This window comes from Leptopilina heterotoma, unplaced genomic scaffold, assembly GCF_015476425.1.
Source record: "Leptopilina heterotoma isolate Lh14 unplaced genomic scaffold, ASM1547642v1 Lhet_73, whole genome shotgun sequence".
Taxonomy (NCBI): Eukaryota; Metazoa; Arthropoda; class Insecta; order Hymenoptera; family Figitidae; genus Leptopilina; species Leptopilina heterotoma.
The window spans coordinates 1,678,542-1,698,453 of record NW_025111169.1 but is presented as its reverse complement, the minus strand read 5'-3'; the positions used below and the strand labels follow the sequence as shown (position 1 = coordinate 1,698,453).

The 19,912-nt window shown below is 21.6% G+C and overlaps 1 protein-coding gene across 3 annotated transcripts in view; it reads left to right on the top strand.

The window, feature by feature from the left end:
- Positions 1 to 19,912, top strand: part of LOC122510763 (segmentation protein cap'n'collar) — a 212,821-nt gene that overhangs the window by 119,587 nt on the left and 73,322 nt on the right. For all 3 annotated transcript variants that reach the window (XM_043625644.1, XM_043625643.1, XM_043625645.1), the window contains exon 4: positions 16,264 to 16,580. In XM_043625644.1, the coding sequence (XP_043481579.1) occupies positions 16,264 to 16,580 (317 nt within the window). The remainder of the gene's footprint in view (positions 1 to 16,263; positions 16,581 to 19,912) is intronic.

The window sequence follows — 19,912 nt, the reverse complement described above, 5'->3', positions numbered from 1 at the left end:
AGACGCTTTAATAGATTTTAATTTTAACAGATTTGAATAGAACAGATTAACAAATATTAGAAGACTTTAATATATTTTAATTTTAACAGATTTTAACCCTAAAGTTCTGATCGTTCAAATGAAAATTTATTTATTTTTTCTTAAAATTCAAATATTATTAGAATAGTATTTCGTCATTTATTAAAATGAAGTAAATTATAATGATTCTAAATGTTATAATATAATGTTTTTGCTTTTTATAATATTTATATATAAGCATAAAATTGACAATATGTGCGACTTATATTTTTTATGAGATAAGCATAATATAAATCTTTTTAAAATTGGGTCTAAAAATTATAATTTAAAGTAAATTTTTAACCTCAAAGTTGCAGCATTTTGCCATTTTTTTTTTAGAAAAGAAGAGTGGGGGTTGATTTATAAATTTTGTCATTTTGCAATTTTCACTCTAAGAGTGCTAAATCACTCAATTTAATTAAAGAGAAAAACATTGGTATAAATATGGGCGTTATATAGTGAAAGGAAAGTTTTTATTTTTAAAACGTAATTTTTTCTATTGTTAATTACTTATATATACTGTTAATTACTCATATCGAAAAAATACTGTAATATTGTGAAACAATTAATTTTATTTTTATAATAGTAATATTTATGTCTCAAACATAGAAACGCTTCATTAGTTTGTAATTCAAAAATTCATTAATTTCAATTATGATTATGTTAGATTATTTTGATTATAATTATTATTACTATTGTTTTTATTATTATTATTATTATTGAATTTTTTTGTTTGAAAATTAAATTACTGATAATATCATTTACACTAATCAGAAAGACCCGAGAATTAAATAACCTTTCTATTTATCTTTTTATTTTTCCAAATTTTTTTGCAATTTCGTAAATAGACTCGTATTAATTGACAAATAATTTATTTTTCAATCAAATGAGAATTCTTTTATTTTTAATTTGTCGAATATTATAATTTATCAAAAAAAAAAAACAAATCTTTTAAATGACTCATTTAATTTGAGAAAACTTTTTTTTGCATAATACACTTCCGCCAAAAGAACGATTTCATTTAAATTACTTATTCTATAAAAACTAAGGAAATGAACGCATTATATTTTTACTTTTAGTACTAATTGCTCTTTATTTTCTCAAATAAGTAATTTTTTCCCGCATCGAAGCACATGATAAAAATTCTATTAACTGTTATATATGGTGTAGTTTTTAAAAATATCTAAAAGTGGTATTAATTAAATTTAAATTACAATAAATATTTTAATTTTGTTTCCTTATCGGAGCATTTTGCTTTTTAATAGGAGACATAAATATTGTACAGAAAGTGGAATTTATTTATTTTATAAGACTCGCGGAAAAATTATGTTTGAGTCAAATATATACTTGATTATTTTGTATTAATCTTAATTTTGACTTATTCTGAATAAAGTTTGTTTAAACTAAATAAATATTTAGTTAATTTAAATGAACATTTGATTCAGTTTAATAAATTTTGCTTTCGAAGGAAAATCTTAGTTACTTGTAGAAAAATTATGAGAATTCAATTTAAAAAAAAATTCATTTATTCAATAAATTATCTATTTTTGTATTTAAATAATTGAATCCTCATAGAATTTTCTAATAAAAAATTGATTTAAAAATGAATTTCAGTTAAAATGGTAGATAATAATTGAATATAAAAAGCATTATATTGCGTGAATTTTTATAGAAATAATTGAATTTTGAATAGGTTTTGTAATTAAAATCTTTGAAAATATGAATTTTTCATACTTTTAATGAAGAATTTTGCAGAAGTAAATTTTTTTGAAAAAATTTAATTGAGTTTTTTTTTAAATTATTTCAAGTTTTTATTTTTTAAATATTTAATTGAAGAATTACCGAACGAACGAAATTACTTAAAATTGAATTGTAAACAAATGGATTTGAAAATTCTCAAGGAGTTTCTGACAAAATGACAATAATTACATTTTTCGAAGAATTTACTTAAAATTGTATTAAAAATAATTGAAATCCTGATGTGAAGAATTTTATTATATTTAGGAAAATAATTGAAGTCTTGCAACTAATTTTTATTACATTTTTTTAAATAATTGAAATCCTGTATAGAATTTTATTATTTATGAAAATAATTGAATTCTTGCAATGAATTTTATTACATTTTTTTTAAATAATTGAATTCTTTACGAAGTTGAAGTCTACAACGTTTATCAACGAAAAAAATTTATTCAATACATTCAAGTATTATTTTTAATTTAAAATTTAATTGTAAAATAATTATATTATCAAAATATAAACATATAAATCTTTTTTTTCTAAATATTTTTGTGTCAATATTGTTGCGTATTTTTAATTAATTTACTAAGTAAACAATTTTTTTTCGTTGATCAACGTTGTGGACTTCAACTTGGTAATTCTTTTGAGAAATTCTATTAAAATAATAAATTTTGAAAATATTTTAATTTCAGCGATTAATTTCTTTATTTGGAAAATTTAATTGAATTCTTGCAAAAAAATTTTGGAAAATAATTACTTTTTTCGAGGAATTAATTTAAAATTGTATTAAAAATAATTGAAATTCTATGAAAAATGTTATTATTTATGAAAATAATTGAAATCTTACAACGAATTTTATTATACATTTTTTTAAATAATTGAATTCATATTATGTGGTAAAATATTTTATTACTCTTAAAAATAATTGAACTTTTGCGAAGAATTTTATAAAAAATTTTTGTAAATAATTTAATTTTTTTAAAAGAATTTTATGGAAACATAAATTATCAAGTTGTTGAATTTGAATGTTTTGAAGAATTTTAACTCCTATGGAAAAATAATAATTAAATACTTATTTAAAAATGAAGTTATTGATGTTTTCGAATAGTTTTACAATTAAAAAAAATTCGTAAATAAATGTAATAGAACATTTTTTTGAGTATACAATAATTTTTAGAGTGAATAATCAGAATATTCTTTAGGGTAAGGGCAAAAGTGAAAATTTTGTCTGGAAATCAGGAAAAAACAAATTTAATTTTTTGAGGCAATCCTGATGTTAAATCGATTAATACACTATACTGTAAAAACAAAGTCTTAAAACACTTACAGCTCAAACGTATTTTTTCTTAAATTCAACTCATTTTTGGGTTTAAAATCAAAGTAAGACAATTTTAGGAATTAATTTTAAACTTCAGCAATTTAAAAATATACTTAATTTAAGCTACTTCATTAAATTAGTTTTTAGGAGTTAAAATCATAGGCTAAAATTCAGTAAAAAATGGTTCTGATCTTAGAACATAAAATTTTGTTTACGAACAGAAAAAAATAGATTATCACAGATTTTCTGCGGATATCAAATTGAGACAAAAAACGAATGAAAAGTGTTGCAATCGCAACACTTTTGATTCGTTTTTTGTCTCAATTTGAAATCCGCAGAAAATTTGTGATACGATTTCGTAATAATTTAAAGTTTAAAATTTGGATTGTTATCCAAATGAGTACCGAATTATCGCAAATTAAATAATCATTATTATTAATTTGAATAAAATGTTGTGCGTGTGAAATAAAAATTAAAGTCGCGTATATATAGAATGTGAAAGAATTGATTGTGTCTGACGCAAAAGTTTCTCGATGCCGTCGCGTCGCTTGAAGATATCTCTCAACAAATGAGACCTAATGGATGACTGACTGACAGCGACCAATGACAATGAAAATTAATGACCACAATTATTCTAGTTTAGGCAGCTCACATTGCCAGGTGGCAGTTCGTTAGTATACATGCGGACAATCCTTTTTCACGGTCTATATATAGTTTAATATTTCTTCTTTCTCTCTCTCTCTCTTTGAGTCGAGAGAAATGAGACGTCAAACTATACTCGCACATACTGTCAAGTATTGTCAAGTATTGTCAAGCGAATTTACACCCTTTTGTCGAGGGGTGCCAATAATATACACGATATATTTGTCACTGAAGTAGGACAATATTCGTGACATTTTTTTCTACCCTCTTTTTTCATTTTGCTTCCATCTTTCCTTCTCTTTTTCTTTTTTTTTCCTTCTCTCTCTCTTTCTTTCTTTTTTCTTTCCTTCTTTTTTTCTATTTTTCTTCCTTTCTTTTTTGACCATAGTTCAAGAAGTCAGAGTTTTCGAACAGATTGTTGAATTCTATTAGTATTTGGATTTTTTCGATTTAAGGTTTTTTAAATTCAATATATAGAGAGGCAATAGGGAAAAATTTTTGTCGAGTAATGCTCGAGAAATTATGATGAGGAAAAGTCGTTAGGCAAACGTATTTTCGATGGAGAAATATGAGAAATGATCCTGTCGGCACGGACCGTGAAAAAAACGGTGCGAGTTCAAAGCCGTGCCGTGTGGAATTATTGTAAAGCAGAGGAATTCTTATGTTATAAATACACGACCGAATTTTTCTCAGCGAACCAATCAGCTTTTGCACTTTTCTTGTGTAATTCGTTCCCATGGGATTTACAAAGTTTTTCCTCACTTCTTTTTATTGTAATACATATACGGAGTGAGATTTTTCGGGGAAATTTTTGTTTATAAAGAAAAAGAAATTTTTTTTTCGGAAAATTATCGAGTCAAGGGGAGAAATTAATCATTTTTGGATTGACGGGGAAAATACGGCTTTAACTTTAAAGTAGCAAATGTTGCAGTGAATTAATAATATTGTGGATTAAATTATAATTTTTTCGAAATTTTTGAATGTGAATTTGATCCAATTTGGTATCAATTTGATTCTGCTTTGTTACGCTCAATAAAAATCTTTTGCTTCTGTCCAATATTAAAATTAATAGAACGCACCGAGAATCTATCTGCTATCATTAAAATATACATAAAAAATATATATTATCTATTTGCGTGGGTGCGTATATGAATAGCGATGCTGATTTTGACACTTTATTATTTCTCATCAAATTAATCTTTAATTAACATCACAATACTGACACACTAGATCTCTATCAATTTTCTCACATTGTTGATAAAATGTGTCAACAAAATTATTTATTCAAAACACTTCTGTTTTGCTATAAATTATAGACATTTTCAGCTGCGAAGAATTTTTATTTTGATGATTTATCTTATATTTACCAATTCTTTTATATTTAACCCTATTTTATAGATAATGATGTAAATAATTGTTCTATTATTATAATTATTATAATAAAAATTTAAAAAATTCACTTAATACATAATCAATTATTATTGTTTATACTTTGGAAAGATTTAATATAATTCTTCGCAAGAATTCAATTATTTTAAATCTATTTTCGTAAAAGAATTAAATTTTTAAAAATATTTTTTTTATAAAATTTTAATAAACCCTTCAAAACAATTCAATTATTTTCATCAATAATGCCATTTTTTTACAGGAATTCAATTATTATTTTTAAAAATAATAAAATTTTTCTCAGGAATTCAATTCTTTTCTATAAAATTTTAATAAATCGTTCAAAACAATTCAATTATTTTTTCAAGTAGAAAATCTTTGCATAAAATCAATTATTTTCTAAAAATTTTATAAATCCTTCAAAACAATTCAATTATTTTTATAAATAATAAAATTATTTGCAAAAATTCAATTATTTTTAAATCAATTTTATTAAAATCTTATATGAAAGAATTCAGTTTTTTTAAAACAATATTTTTCGGAAAAATTCAATTATTTTCTAAAATTCTTAATAAATCCTTCGAAACAATTCAGTTTTTCTTTTAATTTCAATAAAATTCTCCGAAAGAATTCAATAATTTTCCAAAATTTTAATAAATTCTTTGAAACAATTTAATTATATTTTTAAATAGTAAAATATTTGTAAAATTTCAATTCTTTTCTAAAATTTTAATAAAATCTTATGAAAGAATTAAGTTTTTTCAAATTTTTAATAATATTTTTTTAAAAAATTCAATTATTTTCTAAAATTTATGATAAATCCTTCGAAACAATTCAGTTTTTCTCTTAATTTCAATAAAATTCTCCGAAAGAATTCAATTATTTTCTAAAATTTTAATAAATTCTTTGAAACAATTCAATTTTTTTTTAAATAGTAAAATATTTGTAAAATTTAAATTCTTTTATAAAATTTTAATAAATCTGTCGAAACAATTAAATATTTTTTCAAATAATTAGTAAAATCTTTGCAAAAATTCAATTATTTTTGTTTCAATTTTAATAAAATTTTATGAACAAATTCAGTTTTTTTTTAAATCTTTAATAATACTTTTCGAAAAAATTCAATTATTTTCTAAAATTTTAATAAATTCTTCGACGCCATTCAAATTTTTTTTATTGTTAATAATATTTTTTGAAAAAATTCAATTCTTTTCTAAAATTTTTATAAATTCTTCGAAACAATTCAGTTTTTTTTTATTTACAATAAAATACCCCAAACAATTAAATTATTTTTTTAAATAGTAATATCTTTGCAAAAATTTAATTACTTTCTAAAATTTTAATAAATTCTTCGAAATAATTAAATAAATTATTATAATTTTTTTTAATTATACATTTTAATAAATCAGATGAAACAATTCAATTATTTTTATACGTAGTAAAATTCATCGTAAGAATAAATTATTTTTTATAACTAATAAAATTCTTCTCAATAATTCAATTATTTTCAATACAATTTATTAATAAACTTCAATAATCCAATATTTAATTAAAATTATTAAGTGACACGAATATTTTAAAAACTTGAAAGAAATTGCTCATAAAATTCAATTACTTTAAAAAGTTTTAAATTAAAATTATTAAAGAAACTCGAATATTTTAAAAAAATTCAAAGAAACTCTTCAATAAAATTTAATTAGGATTTTTGAAAATTTTAATAAAATTCTTCGCAAGAATTCAATTATTTTCATGAATAAAATTCTTCGAAGAAATTCAATTATTCTCAAATTTTTTTATGTAATCATTTTTTCTAAGATACACTTTAGTATCAATTTGATATTTTCAAGAAAAACTGTGATGTTGCTCGATTTAAAAAGAAATTGTCTTTCATCAAAAAAAAATCTCCGAACATAATTTTTCTGTGGATATCAAATTGAGACAAAAAATGTATCAAAATTATTGCATGGTAACAATTTTTATAATTTTTTTTTAATTTTCAGTGCTTTGACTTTAAGAGCACCTCGTGACAAAAAAAAACACTTTTAATACGTTTTTTGTCTCAATTTGATATCCTTAGGAAAACTTTGAAAAAAATAAACCGTAACAAGAATTTTCATCATACAGAAAAATGAGAAAAATATTTCGAATATGCAGTGAAATTTTTTTATCCGCTCGCGAGAATTCGTCAAAAAATACAAAAACGAATTACACAAAAAAAAAAAAAATAAATAAAGTCAAATTTTCCCAAAATAAACCTTTTGTTATAGTTACATACATATCTGAAGCATCGGAAAAAGAATTTCGAAAGAACTTTCATTTATGTATAGTCGAGAAGTAGAGCCTTTAAAAAAAGAAAAAAAAAGAAAAAAAAAAGAAGAGAATATCTTTTGAGATGAAACGAGAGATTCTTTTTTCTCAGGGCACCAGGGAATGTTATTAGAGATAATAATCTCATAAAATAATAATTCCCAGGAGCACTCCACCTGAGCAGGTCGGCGTTTTGGCGTTCACCTGCAAGAGAGGCAGCCATGTAGGATTTTCATCTTTCGGCTCTGACTTTGAGAGCACCTCGTGAAAGAAAGGTCGCACCTTTCTGATGCCTATTACATTAACGAGTGGTGGCTGCCATTGTCAGTTTTAAAATGTGAAGTCGACCATTCGATAATGGCTGCGCCTATAATTTAGCGATGCTTGAGACGTCACTTCTCTCTCGCACATTTGGCAATCTTTCACTTAAAATCGAGCATAATGATTATTATTCGACTTCTTTAAATTGGACTCCATTTTTTTTTTTTTTTTTTTTTTTATAAAATTGCATTCCTTGCGCGTGTATGCACATTTTTCGGCGGATATCAAATTGAGACAAAAAATGTATCAAAAATGTTGCATTCGTTTTTTTATACGTTTTTTGTCTCAATTTGATATTCGCAGAAAAACTTTGTTCGGAGATTTTTTTTAGATGAAAGACAATTTCTTTTTAAATCGAGCAACATCACAGTTTTCTTGAAAATATCAAATTGATACTAAAGTGTATCTTAGAAAAAATGGTTTTATCAAAAAAATTTGAGAATATATTTATTATTTATAAAGAGAATTGAAATTTTGACGAGAATTTTATTAAAATTTTTTAAAGTAATTGCATTTTAGAGAAGAATTTATGAAGATAAAAAAAAATTGAATCCCTTTAAAAAATTTGATTATTTATGAAAATAATTGAAATCATGCTAAGATTTTTATAAAAATTTTTGCATTAAATTCTATCGCAGAATTTCTTTGAATTCTTTTAAAATATTAGAGTTTTTCTTTAATAAATTAAAAAATTTTTATAAAGTAATTGAGCAATTTTATGAGCAATTTCTTTCAAGATTTTAAAATAATCACGTCTGTTAATAATGTTAATTAAATATTGAATTATTGAAGTTTATTAATAAATCGGATCGAAAATAATTGAATTACTGAGAAGAATTTTATTATTTATAAAAAATAATTTATAATGCTTGCTATGAATTTTATTACTTATAAAAATAATTGAATTGTTTTGTTTGATTTTTGTTAAAATTTCAAAAAGGAATTCAATTTTTTCGAAAAATATTATTAAAAATTTTTAAAAACTGAATTTGTTCATGAAATTTTATTAAAATGGATAATTAAAAATAATTGAATTTTTGCAAGGAATTTTACTACTTATTAAACTAATTTAATATTGTTTCGAAGGATATATTAAAATTTTAGAAAGTAATTGAATTCTTCTGGAGAATTTTATATTGAAAATAAAAGAAAAATTGAATTGTTTCGAAGGATTTATTAAAATTTTAGAAAATAATAATTAATATATAGAAATTTCACTGCGAAGAAAAAAGGCGAGAAAAATTTAATGAGAATTATATCTTCCTTTCTTATTTTAATGAGAATATTTTAATAAGAATAAACAAGAGGCGTCAGAAATGTATTTAATATTTCATTTGGACGGATTGGTATTTAGAAAAACTAGGTTATCACTGCATGATTTTCATTTAGCCCTTTAATAGCTGATTCAGCAAAATTGTTTCCGTTCCGGTACAATGCATTGAAGCACATTATAACTTTCGGATTTTAAAATGTAAATTTTTCTTGACCTTTCCAATATTGTTTTATTTCCTAATTATTTTTTGACCTAATCATCGCGGTGTTTATTTTTATTTTTTTTTTTTTCTAATAATTATACAGACTTCTCTTACTGCAATAATAGTTTACTGTTCCTAAAGTTTTGAAACACAATGAAGAAATATTGTAATATTTTGATTGTTTTTAAAATTCATTTTTTGTAATTTTAATTTTACTTCATTTAATTTTCTAATTGTCAATTAATTATTTTTCAACATAATACTTTTGGAAAAATTTACGACCCTGAAATTCAATTATTTTCAAAAAATCGAAAGTAATCAAATTCTTCGCAGAAATTCAATTATGTTCAAAAATTTGCTAAAAAAATTCGCGACAAACTTTTAATTACCTTCGTAAATAACCATATTCTTCTTCCAAATTCAATTATTTTCAATAATATTAATAAAATTCTTGTCAAAATTTCAAATATATTCAAAAATTTTCCTCTATTCAATTATGATTTTTAATATCTATACTATTTTAATAAAAATTTTCAAAAGTATTTAATTATCTTAAAAAAAATTGATGAAATTATATTTTTTATAAATTTCTTCGCAATAATTTAATTATTTATTAATAATCTTTAACGTCCTTAGATATTAAATTATTAAAATAAAAACGAACACACCTCCTGACTGTGATTGTTCTTTTGTGGTCGTTTTTATTCTAATAATTTAATTATTTATAAATAACAAAATTCTTCTACAAAATTCAATTATTTTCAAAAATTTTAATAAAATTCATCTCCAAAATTCAATTATTTTTAATACAATTTTAATAAAATTTCATGAAAAAATTCATTTTTTTAATGTTTAATAATATTTTTAGAAAAAGTTCTATTATTTTCTAAAATTTTAATAACTTCGTCGAAACAATTCAATTTTTCCTTTATTATAAATCAGATTCTCCGAAAGAATTCAATTATTTTTTTAAATAGTAAAATTTTTTTAAAAAAATTAAATTATTTTCAAAAATGTTAATAAAATTCTTGACAAAAATTCAATAAATTTACAAAATTTTACTCAATTTAATAATTTTTAATGACAAGTATTTTAATAAATTTTTCCTAAAGAATTTAATTATTTAATAAAAAATTTTGATGAAATTCTATACGCAAACATTTAATTATTTTCATAAACAATAAAATTCATCTCCAAAATTTAATTATTTACAAAAATTTTAATAAAATTCTCGTAAGAATTTCAATTATTTTTATAAATAATAAAATTCTTCTCTGAAATTCAATTATTTTCAAACATTGTAATAAAATTTTCCTCAAAATTTCAATTATTTTTATAAAAAATAAAATTCTTCTTCAAAATTCAATTATTTTCAAAAATTTTCCTCAAAATTTCAATTAGTTTTAGAAAAATAAAATTTATCTCCAAAATTCAATTATTTTCAAAAATTTTTGGCAAAATTTCAATTGTTTTCAAAAATAAAAATAAAATTTTCTTTAAAATTTCAATTATCTTTATAAATAATAAAATTCTTCTCCGAAATTCAAATATTTTGATGAATTTTAATAACATTCTCCTCAAAATCTCAATTATCTTTATAAATAAAAAATTCTTCTCCAAAATTCAATTATTTTTGAAAATTTCAATAAAATTTTTCTCCAAAATTTCAATTATTTTTAGAAAAACAAACTTTATCTCCAAAATTCAATTTTTTTTGAAAATTTTAATGATATTCTTCTCCAAAATTCAATTATTTTCAAAAATTTTTGGCAAAATTTCAATTGTTTTCAAAAATTACAATAAAATTTTCTTCAAAATTTCAATTATCTTTATAAATAATAAAATTCTTTTCTAAAATTCAATTCCTTTCAAAAATTTTAATAAAAGTCTCATCAAAATTTTAATTATCTTTATAAATAAAAAATTCTTCTCGAAAATCAAATTATTTTCAAAAATAATCAAATTTTTTTACAGGGATTCCATTATTTCAAAATTTTTAATACAATTTTAATTGAATTCTTCGAAAAATTTAATTATTCTAAAAATTTTTCTTAAAGTTTGTCAAATAAATTTAATTATTTAATAATTTTTCTATTTTTGCATTTAAATAATTGAATTCTCGTAGATGATGAACATGATATATGACGAATATTTTTAGAAATAATTGAATTTTGAAAAGGTTTCAAATTAAAATCTTTAAAAATTGGAATTTCTCATAATTTTAATTATTAATTTTATATAAAAATTTTAATTTCAATTCTGTTTAAATTAGTTGAACTTTGTATTTTCCAATAAATATTTAATTGAAAAATTTCCAAAAAAAAAAATCGATGAAATTTCGAAAAATTGAATTGTAAGCAAATGGATTTGAAAATTCTCAAAGAACTTTTTCCAAAAAATATTAAAAATAATTGATTTAAAGAAGAATTTTAGTTAAAAATTCTAGAAAATAATAATTTAATTGAGATGATGAAAATAATTTTGAATAAGCCACAGTAATAATATTTTTATAATCTAAAATAATGATTCGATCATCTTTAATTATTAGAAAACATGAAGAAATAGTTATAAATAAAACTTTAAGGTACATATTACCAATTTTATTTTTTATTTTAAAATTTAAAAAAAAATTTTTTTTTAAATTAAAACAATTTTTAATTGTTTTATTTACAATTAAAAAATTTTAATTGAAATTTTCCAAAAATTATGAAAAGTAAAGTGAAAAAAAGAAAATATCATTAATATTGTTGTATGTGCGGCGTACAAATTTTTGGAGTAGGGACGAAGTCGAAAGTCAGGATTGGCTGGAGGGCGGAACCCTTAGGGGTTTAACAGAAAATTCAGGTGGATCTTCGACAGCACTCTATTGTCCTTCAATTAGTTACGTTTTTTCTTGCCTTTCTGCTTATTCCCCCTGAACCACCCCCTCAACCCCTCGAAAAATTTTACCTGCCGCCGTCGGGATGGCAGTCAGTTTTCAAGTGCTTACCGTCTAGTCCCAACGTCTCGCTTCTTATCCGAATTTTCGACAAATTATAGTCAGTAGTTTTTTTTTCCTTTCTTTCTCTTCTCTTATATTTTTTTTTCTTACTTTTCCAATAGAAATAGTTTTTAAGTGTTATAATTTCTTCCTCTTCTTATATATATATCTATAAAAGTTCTTGAGAACTTAATGAATGACTCTGCTATTTTTGTGATATTAAAACACATATTTCAATTCGTCATGTGTTCAAAATTCATTGGATTATTTTCTGTGATCAAGTGCAACGAATTACATACAGAGGATATATTTTAAATGGATATGGTTTTTATGAAGTGAATTATTTTTTTGTTCTTCCTATTTAAAGTGCACGATTGTAGATGGAGGAAAAAAAATGTTTGTGCTTTTGTGTGTTGTGAATATGTGTTGAAAACAAAAGGAATTTTTTAAAGCGTTTTTATTATTCAGGATTGACCAATTTCATCGATTCGATTTTAACTCTAGGAACGAATTTAAGGTTGAGTTTTTTTTATAATTAACTTGCTTTTTTTAAATACGTTTTTAAAATTAGTAAAGACTTTTTCAAATTTTTTTCTTCTTTTCTATAAACGAAACACTATACGAATTGATTATTTAAATCCACTGTTAACTTGAAGATATCAAAAGGCAACGAATTGATACCAAAAATGTGAATCGAACCATAAATTGATTCAAATTTTTGGTATCAATTTGATTCTTTCAAGTAAACTGTGTCGAAAAATAAGATTGAAGTCAACAACGTTTTTAAAAACGAAAACGAAAAAATAATGGGTCGATTTATTTTATTTTGGCTTCAAATTCACGTTGTTTTTTAACAATTAGTTTTTTTTAAATCTAAGCACATGAAAATTAAAGATAAATTTAACTTGAAAAAAATTTCTTTTTTGATGTTTCGTTTTTAAAAATTAGCTGCGGAGTTCAGCCTCATGTCGAAAAATGAGTATAAAAATTTCTAAAGAAATGAGTATTATTGTTGCTTTTCTATAATTATAGATATCGTGTTTTCTTTTTCGGAATGCTTCTTGTTTTATATAATACACCAATAAATCCGATTATGCGAGTGTAATTAAGAGGGAAGTTAATTTAGCTTCTTTAATGCGCAAAGAGAAATTATTCTGTCTTGTTATACAAATTTACTATGGCAATAACATGTTTAGAAAATTGGTTTTGTGTTTTATAGTCAGATGCATAAGAATTATTTTATAGTTGGCAATAAGTGGTACAATAAAATATATTATTAACCTTTGTGTTTAACAGCAATATAATTAAACTCGCGTTGCAAAGAAATAGATATTATATGTATATACATACATTTTAAGTGAATCACTTTTATTATAATTGACTTTTAAATTGATAATTGTTTTAGTGAATTTAATTTTCAAAAGTTTCCTAATTCAGAAGCAAATTCCTTTGGTTATTTCTACTTTTTTAATTATAATTATGGAACGAAATAAGTACAATAAAAATAATAACACTGCATAAAGAAATAATAATTGTTTAACCTAACGTCTTAAAAAAAATAGTTTGATTCTTTTCGGTTTTGTGAAGAAAACATTTTTTAACGTCTAATTAAATTCTTTTGAAGAATTTTTTTCAATTTTTTAAAAATAATGGAGTTTTTTTAAAATATATTGACTTGAAAATTTTGAAAGTAATTGAATTTTTTAAACAATTTCTTTCGAGTTTTTAAAATAATTCTCTGTTAATAATTGTAATTAAATATTTGAATATTGAAATTTATTAAAATTTTATTGAATACAGTGGAACTCCTGAGAAGAATTTTATAATTTATAAGAAATAATTGAATTTTTGCAAAGAATTTTACTATTTGAAAAAAAATTGAATTTTTTAAAAGGTTTTATTAAATTCTTGAAAATAATTGAATTTTAGAGTAGAATTTTATTAACATTTTTGAAAATAATTGAATTTCAGAAAAGAATTTCAATATTTATATAGAGAAATTTGAATTTTTTGCCAAGAATTTTATTAAATGTTTTGAAAATAATTGAATTTTGGTGACGAATTTTATTAAAACTTTTAAATTAAATTTTAATAAAATTTTTTGAAAATAATTAAATTTTGGAGATGAATTTTATTATTTATAAGGATAATTGAAATTTTGAGAATTTTATTGAAATTTTTGAAAATAATTGAATTTTAGAGAAAGAATTTCAATATTTATAAAGATAATTGAAATTTTTTAAAAGATTTTACTATTTGAAAAAATAATTGAACTGTTTCGCAGTATTTATTAAAATTTTAGAAAATAATTGAATTGTTTCGAAGTATTTATTAAAATTTTAAGAAATAATTGAAATTTTTGAAAAGAATTTTACTATTTAAAAAAATAATTGAATTTTTTTTATGGACTTATTAAAATTTTAGAAAAGAATTGAATTTTTACAAAGATTTTACTATTTAAAAAAATAATTTAATTTTTTCGAAGGATTTATTAAAATTTTAGAAAATAATTGATTTTTTTCGAAAAATATTATTAAAAATAGAAAATAAACTAAATTCTTTCACAAGATTTTATTAAAATTGTATGAAAAATAATTGAATTCCTGAGAAGTAATTTATTATTTATAAAAACTAATTTAATTCTTGCGATGAATTTTACTATTTGAAGAAATAATTGAATTGTTTCGAAGGATTTTTTAGAATTTTAGAAAATAATTGAATTCTTTTGAAGAATTTTATTGAAAATAAAATAAAAATTGAATTGTTTTCGAGGATTTATTAAAATTTTAGAAAATAATTGAATTTTTTCGAAAAATATTAAAAATTTTAAAAAAACTGGAATTATTACAAAGGATTTATTAAAATTGTATTAAAAATAATTGAAGTTTTGCAAATAATTTTACTAATTATAGAAATAATTGAATTTCTTAAAAGGATTTATTAAAATTTTATAAAATAATTGAATTCTTCCGGAGAATTTTTTTTGAAAATAAAAGAAAAATTGAAATGTTTTGAAGGTATTATTAAAATTTAAGAAAATAATAGAATTTTTCGTAAAATATTAAAAATTAATAAAAAAAATTGAATTATTTCGAAGAATTGATTAAAATTGCTAAAAATAATTGAATTTTTGCAAATAATTTTACTATTTTTAAAAGTAATTGATTTTTTTAGAAGGATTTATTAAAATTTTAGAAAATAGGTAATTGAATTTTTGCAAAAATTTTACTATTTAAAAAAATAATTGAATTATTTCGAAGGATTTTTTAGAAATTTAGAAAATAAATGTAATTCTTTCATGAATTTATAATATTACTAAGTGCATTATGTATAAACTCGAATGTTCCGTCGGTTTTATAATTTTCAACGCGAAGCTCTATATTTACCCTAAATTTTTAATTTTTAATGAAGTAAATAGTAAATAAATGAATTTCAATTAAGCAAATGTTTAATTAAAAAATAAAAATGTTTCTAAAGTTGACGTCGACGTTGATCGTCGAAAAACCGTTTTTCACGAAACTGAAAAGACTGAAATAATTATTTTTTAAGATTTTAGATTATGGAAAATTATTCTGGAACATTTTTTGACTCCCTAGGTGAGAGAAAGAAGTGAAATTAGTGAAATTTTCATCTCTAAAATCTTTAAATTAGAATTTTCGACGCTAACTTCAGGGACATAAATAAAAAAACAGTTTTTCTATAAGCATATCAAATTGAGACACAAAACGTATCAAAATTTTTGCGATGCAGTAAATAAATTTTTTTCTATCATAATTTTTCTAAGGATATCAAATTGAGACAAAAAACGACAAAAAACTACGTTTTTTGTCTCAATTTGATCTCCGCAGAAAGACTTGAATAAATCCCTGAAGTTAGCTTCGAAAACTATATGTTATTCGGAGATTTTAGAGACTTTTAGTCCTAATTTAGTTCCTAATTTCACTTAAGGAACATAATTAATTTTCGTGGCCCTTTTTTTCTTTGTACTTAGTAAAATATTGTCAATAAATATGCTTATTAATTTCGTTTGCATTTTCCAGGGGAATATATTCTTAGTTCATCAAACCAAAGTCAGGGCGAGAGCAGTTCCGTTGACAGTTCGGTCAGTGATCAACTTTTGGGTGATCCTTCATTGGGCCTCAATAATCACGAATTAGTGGGACTTTCTGAAGATTCCCTAGGACTTAATGACACTCTTGGTCTTGAGAATGACTTCACGACAGACCTACTCGGAGGTGGGCTCCTAGGTGGTACCAGCGTTGAGGGTCTTCTCAACAACGACTCACTGAGCATACCCGACGGATTCAATCTCGAGGAAGCATTGCAACTTGTCGGTCTCGATGAAGCTCCGGAAGATGTAAGTTTTTCACTCTTCTTATTTTTATTTCATTCTAATGTCTCCGTAGATTCTGCTCTTGGTAAAAATCTCCATTTTTCCAATTTTATTTTTTTCTTCATTTATTTTTTTTCAGAATGACGAAAGACTCATTTAATCGCAGGGTTTCTACAAATTTCTCCTTATAAAATTCCATGATTTCCAGGTGATAAATGATAAAATTTCCTTGACACCCTAAAACAAAATTTTTGTCAGTTAAATCAGGTAAATGTCATGAAAAAAATTTTTGTCAGGGAAATTACGAAAATTGAGACTATTTCGACTTATTTTCGAAAAATTGCGACTTTTTTTTTGTCTTTTCTTCCAAACATTGCAACGTTCGAAGTAAATTTTACTAATTTTTTACAAACATATTCTTTGAACGTAGTAAAATTTATTTCGAAGTAGCAAAATTTACTCCGAAAGTAGTAAAAGTTATACCAGAAATGCGCAGAAGTTTAGGTTCAGGTTTTACTAAATGAAAGTAGTAAAAGTTACTTTATATTTTTCCCCGTGTAATTTTTAACTTTAAGTCATGGGTAAATTTTTCCAAGTAGATTCATTACTGAAAGTGAATGGAAATAACCATTTTCAATAACAAAAGATTATTTTAATTTGCAAATTGATTCTACAATGTAAATATGTAAACAAGCACCATATACCGCAGTAATACAACATTTAACAATAAATTAAAAGGAGTTATTAATTTTTGAAAGTTTAATGCTTTTTGAGCAATTTGAAAAATGGCCAGTCTCTCTCTCTCGTTATTTCTGACAATGAGTTCGAAGAAATTTATGTTGTCAGTCATATTCCGCATTGTATACATTCAATAATGTCGTGATCTTTAAACTTACCACACGTCACAATTAGAGTCTTGTTATAACTCTTAACTTGGCTACCGTTTCTCTTCTATAAACATAAATACAATATACTTTTTCGTGTTTAAATTATGTGAAACGAACATTATTTGGACCAACACTAATAGGAAAAATATATCTCCTCGCTTAAGAAGTTAAACTTGAATATTCGCCTGCTAAAGCACAATAAGATATTGAAGCGTGACCGTAATATATTGTTTATTACTCTCTTAGGATAACGTTTAAACTAGCGGTACTAAATTTTCCTGACATATGGAGGCCAACTAACTCTTATGCTCTTGCCTCACAAAATAATTTTCACGCAAAACTTTCTGGATTCCGTTAATCTATTGTTTGTTTATTTTATATGCATTTAGTGTTTGTTTTTGTCCACTCGTGTAGAACGTTCTATGTCAGGGAAGTCAGGAAAAAATCGGAAAAAAGTAGAATTGATCTGGAAAATCAGAGATTTTTATTGAAAGTGCTGAAAAAAATTTAATTTTTTGGATTTAAAAGAAAATTCTGAATTTTTGCGTCTTTTTCATTATTGCCTTATAAATTATGAAATTACAACAAATTCTAATACAAAACCTTCAATTTTTTCTATATTTATATTATTTAATAAATAATTTTACTCAAATATTTCAAAATTAATTCAATTTTAAAAGAGTCGCGTTTACAATTTTCATTATTATTAGATCAACTTCAAAAAGTTTCAATTGAAAATTTTATAAAATTTAAATTTTTAATGAATTTAATTCTAAATTTTAAAGAATTTAGATTTTTGAAAAATTTTATTATTTCAAATTCTCCTGAAATTATAGTTAAAATTTTTAATAAATATTAAATCACTAAAAAAAATTAATTTTTGAGAAGTTACAAATTTTTTCAGAAAATCAATTATTTTCAAATCTAATAAAATTCTTCAACTATTTTTATAAATGGTAAAATTATTTTCCAAAATTATATTCAAAAATTATAATAAAATTCTCTAAATTTCAATTATTTTTATAAATAATAAGATTCATCTCAAAAATTCAATTATTTTCAAAAATTTTAATAAAATTCTTCTTTAAAATTCAATTATTTTTTAAAAATTCTAATAAATTCTTCAAAAAAATTCAATTATTTCTTCAAATAGTAAAATTCTTCGCAGAAATTCAAATATTACCAAATTTTTTTTATAAACTTCTCGTCAAAAGTTCAATTATCTTTATAAATAATAAAATTCTTCTCCAAAATTCAATTATTTTCATAACTTTTAATAAAATTTTTGGCAAAAATTTCAATTATCTTTATAAATATTAAAAATTTTCTCTAAAATTCAATTATTTTTAAAATTTTTTTTTAAATTCTCAAAATTTCAATTATCTTTATTAATAATAAAATTTATCTTCAAAATTCAACTATTTTCAAAAATTTTAATGAACTTCTCGTCAAAATTTCAATTACCTTCAGAAATAATGAAATTCTTCTCCAAAATTCAATTATTTTCAAAACTTTTAATAAAATTCTTCTTTAAAATTCAATTATTTTTTAAAAATTCTAATAAATTCTTCAAAAAAATTCAATTATTTCTTCAAATAGTAAAATTCTTCGCAGAAATTCAAATATTTTCAAAATTTTTTATAAAATTCTAGTAAAAATTTCAATTATTTTTATAAATATTAAAATTCTTCTCTAAAATTCAATTATTTTCAAAAATTTGAATAAAATTATCTTAAAAATTTCAATTATCCTTATAAATAATAAAATTTATCTTCAAAATTCAACTATATTTAAAAATTTTAATGAACTTCTCGACAAAATTTCAATAATTTTCAGAAATAATAAAATTCTTTCCCGAAATTCAATTATTTTCAAAATTTTTAAAAAAATTCTTATCAGAAATTTCAATTAATTTTAATTATTTAATAATTAATTAAAAATAAAATAATTAATTTCAATTATTTTTATAAATAATAAAATTCTTCTCTAAAATTCAATTATTTTTAAAAATTCATAATAAATAAAATTCTGCTCAAAATTTCAATTACCTTTAACATTTTTGGCAAAATTCCAATTATCTTCATAAATAATAAATTTCTTTTTCAAAATTCAATTATTTTTAAATGTTGCTGATAAAAAATTCTTTACGAAATTTCAATCAATTTTGATAGACATATTCAATTACTCAATAAATTCTTTATTTTTTTTATTGAAATCATTTGAATTCTCTTAGAATTGTCTAATAAAAGTTGATTTAAAAATTAATTTCATTTAAAGTTTTAGGTAATAATTCAATATTTAAAGCAATTTGAATAAAATTCTTGGCAAAATGTCAATTGTTTTCAAAAATTTTCTAAATTCAATGATTTTGAATATTTACTATTGTAATAAAATTTTTCAAAAGAATTCAATTATTTTGATAAGATTCTACGCAAACATTTAATTATTTTCATAAATAATAAAAATTTC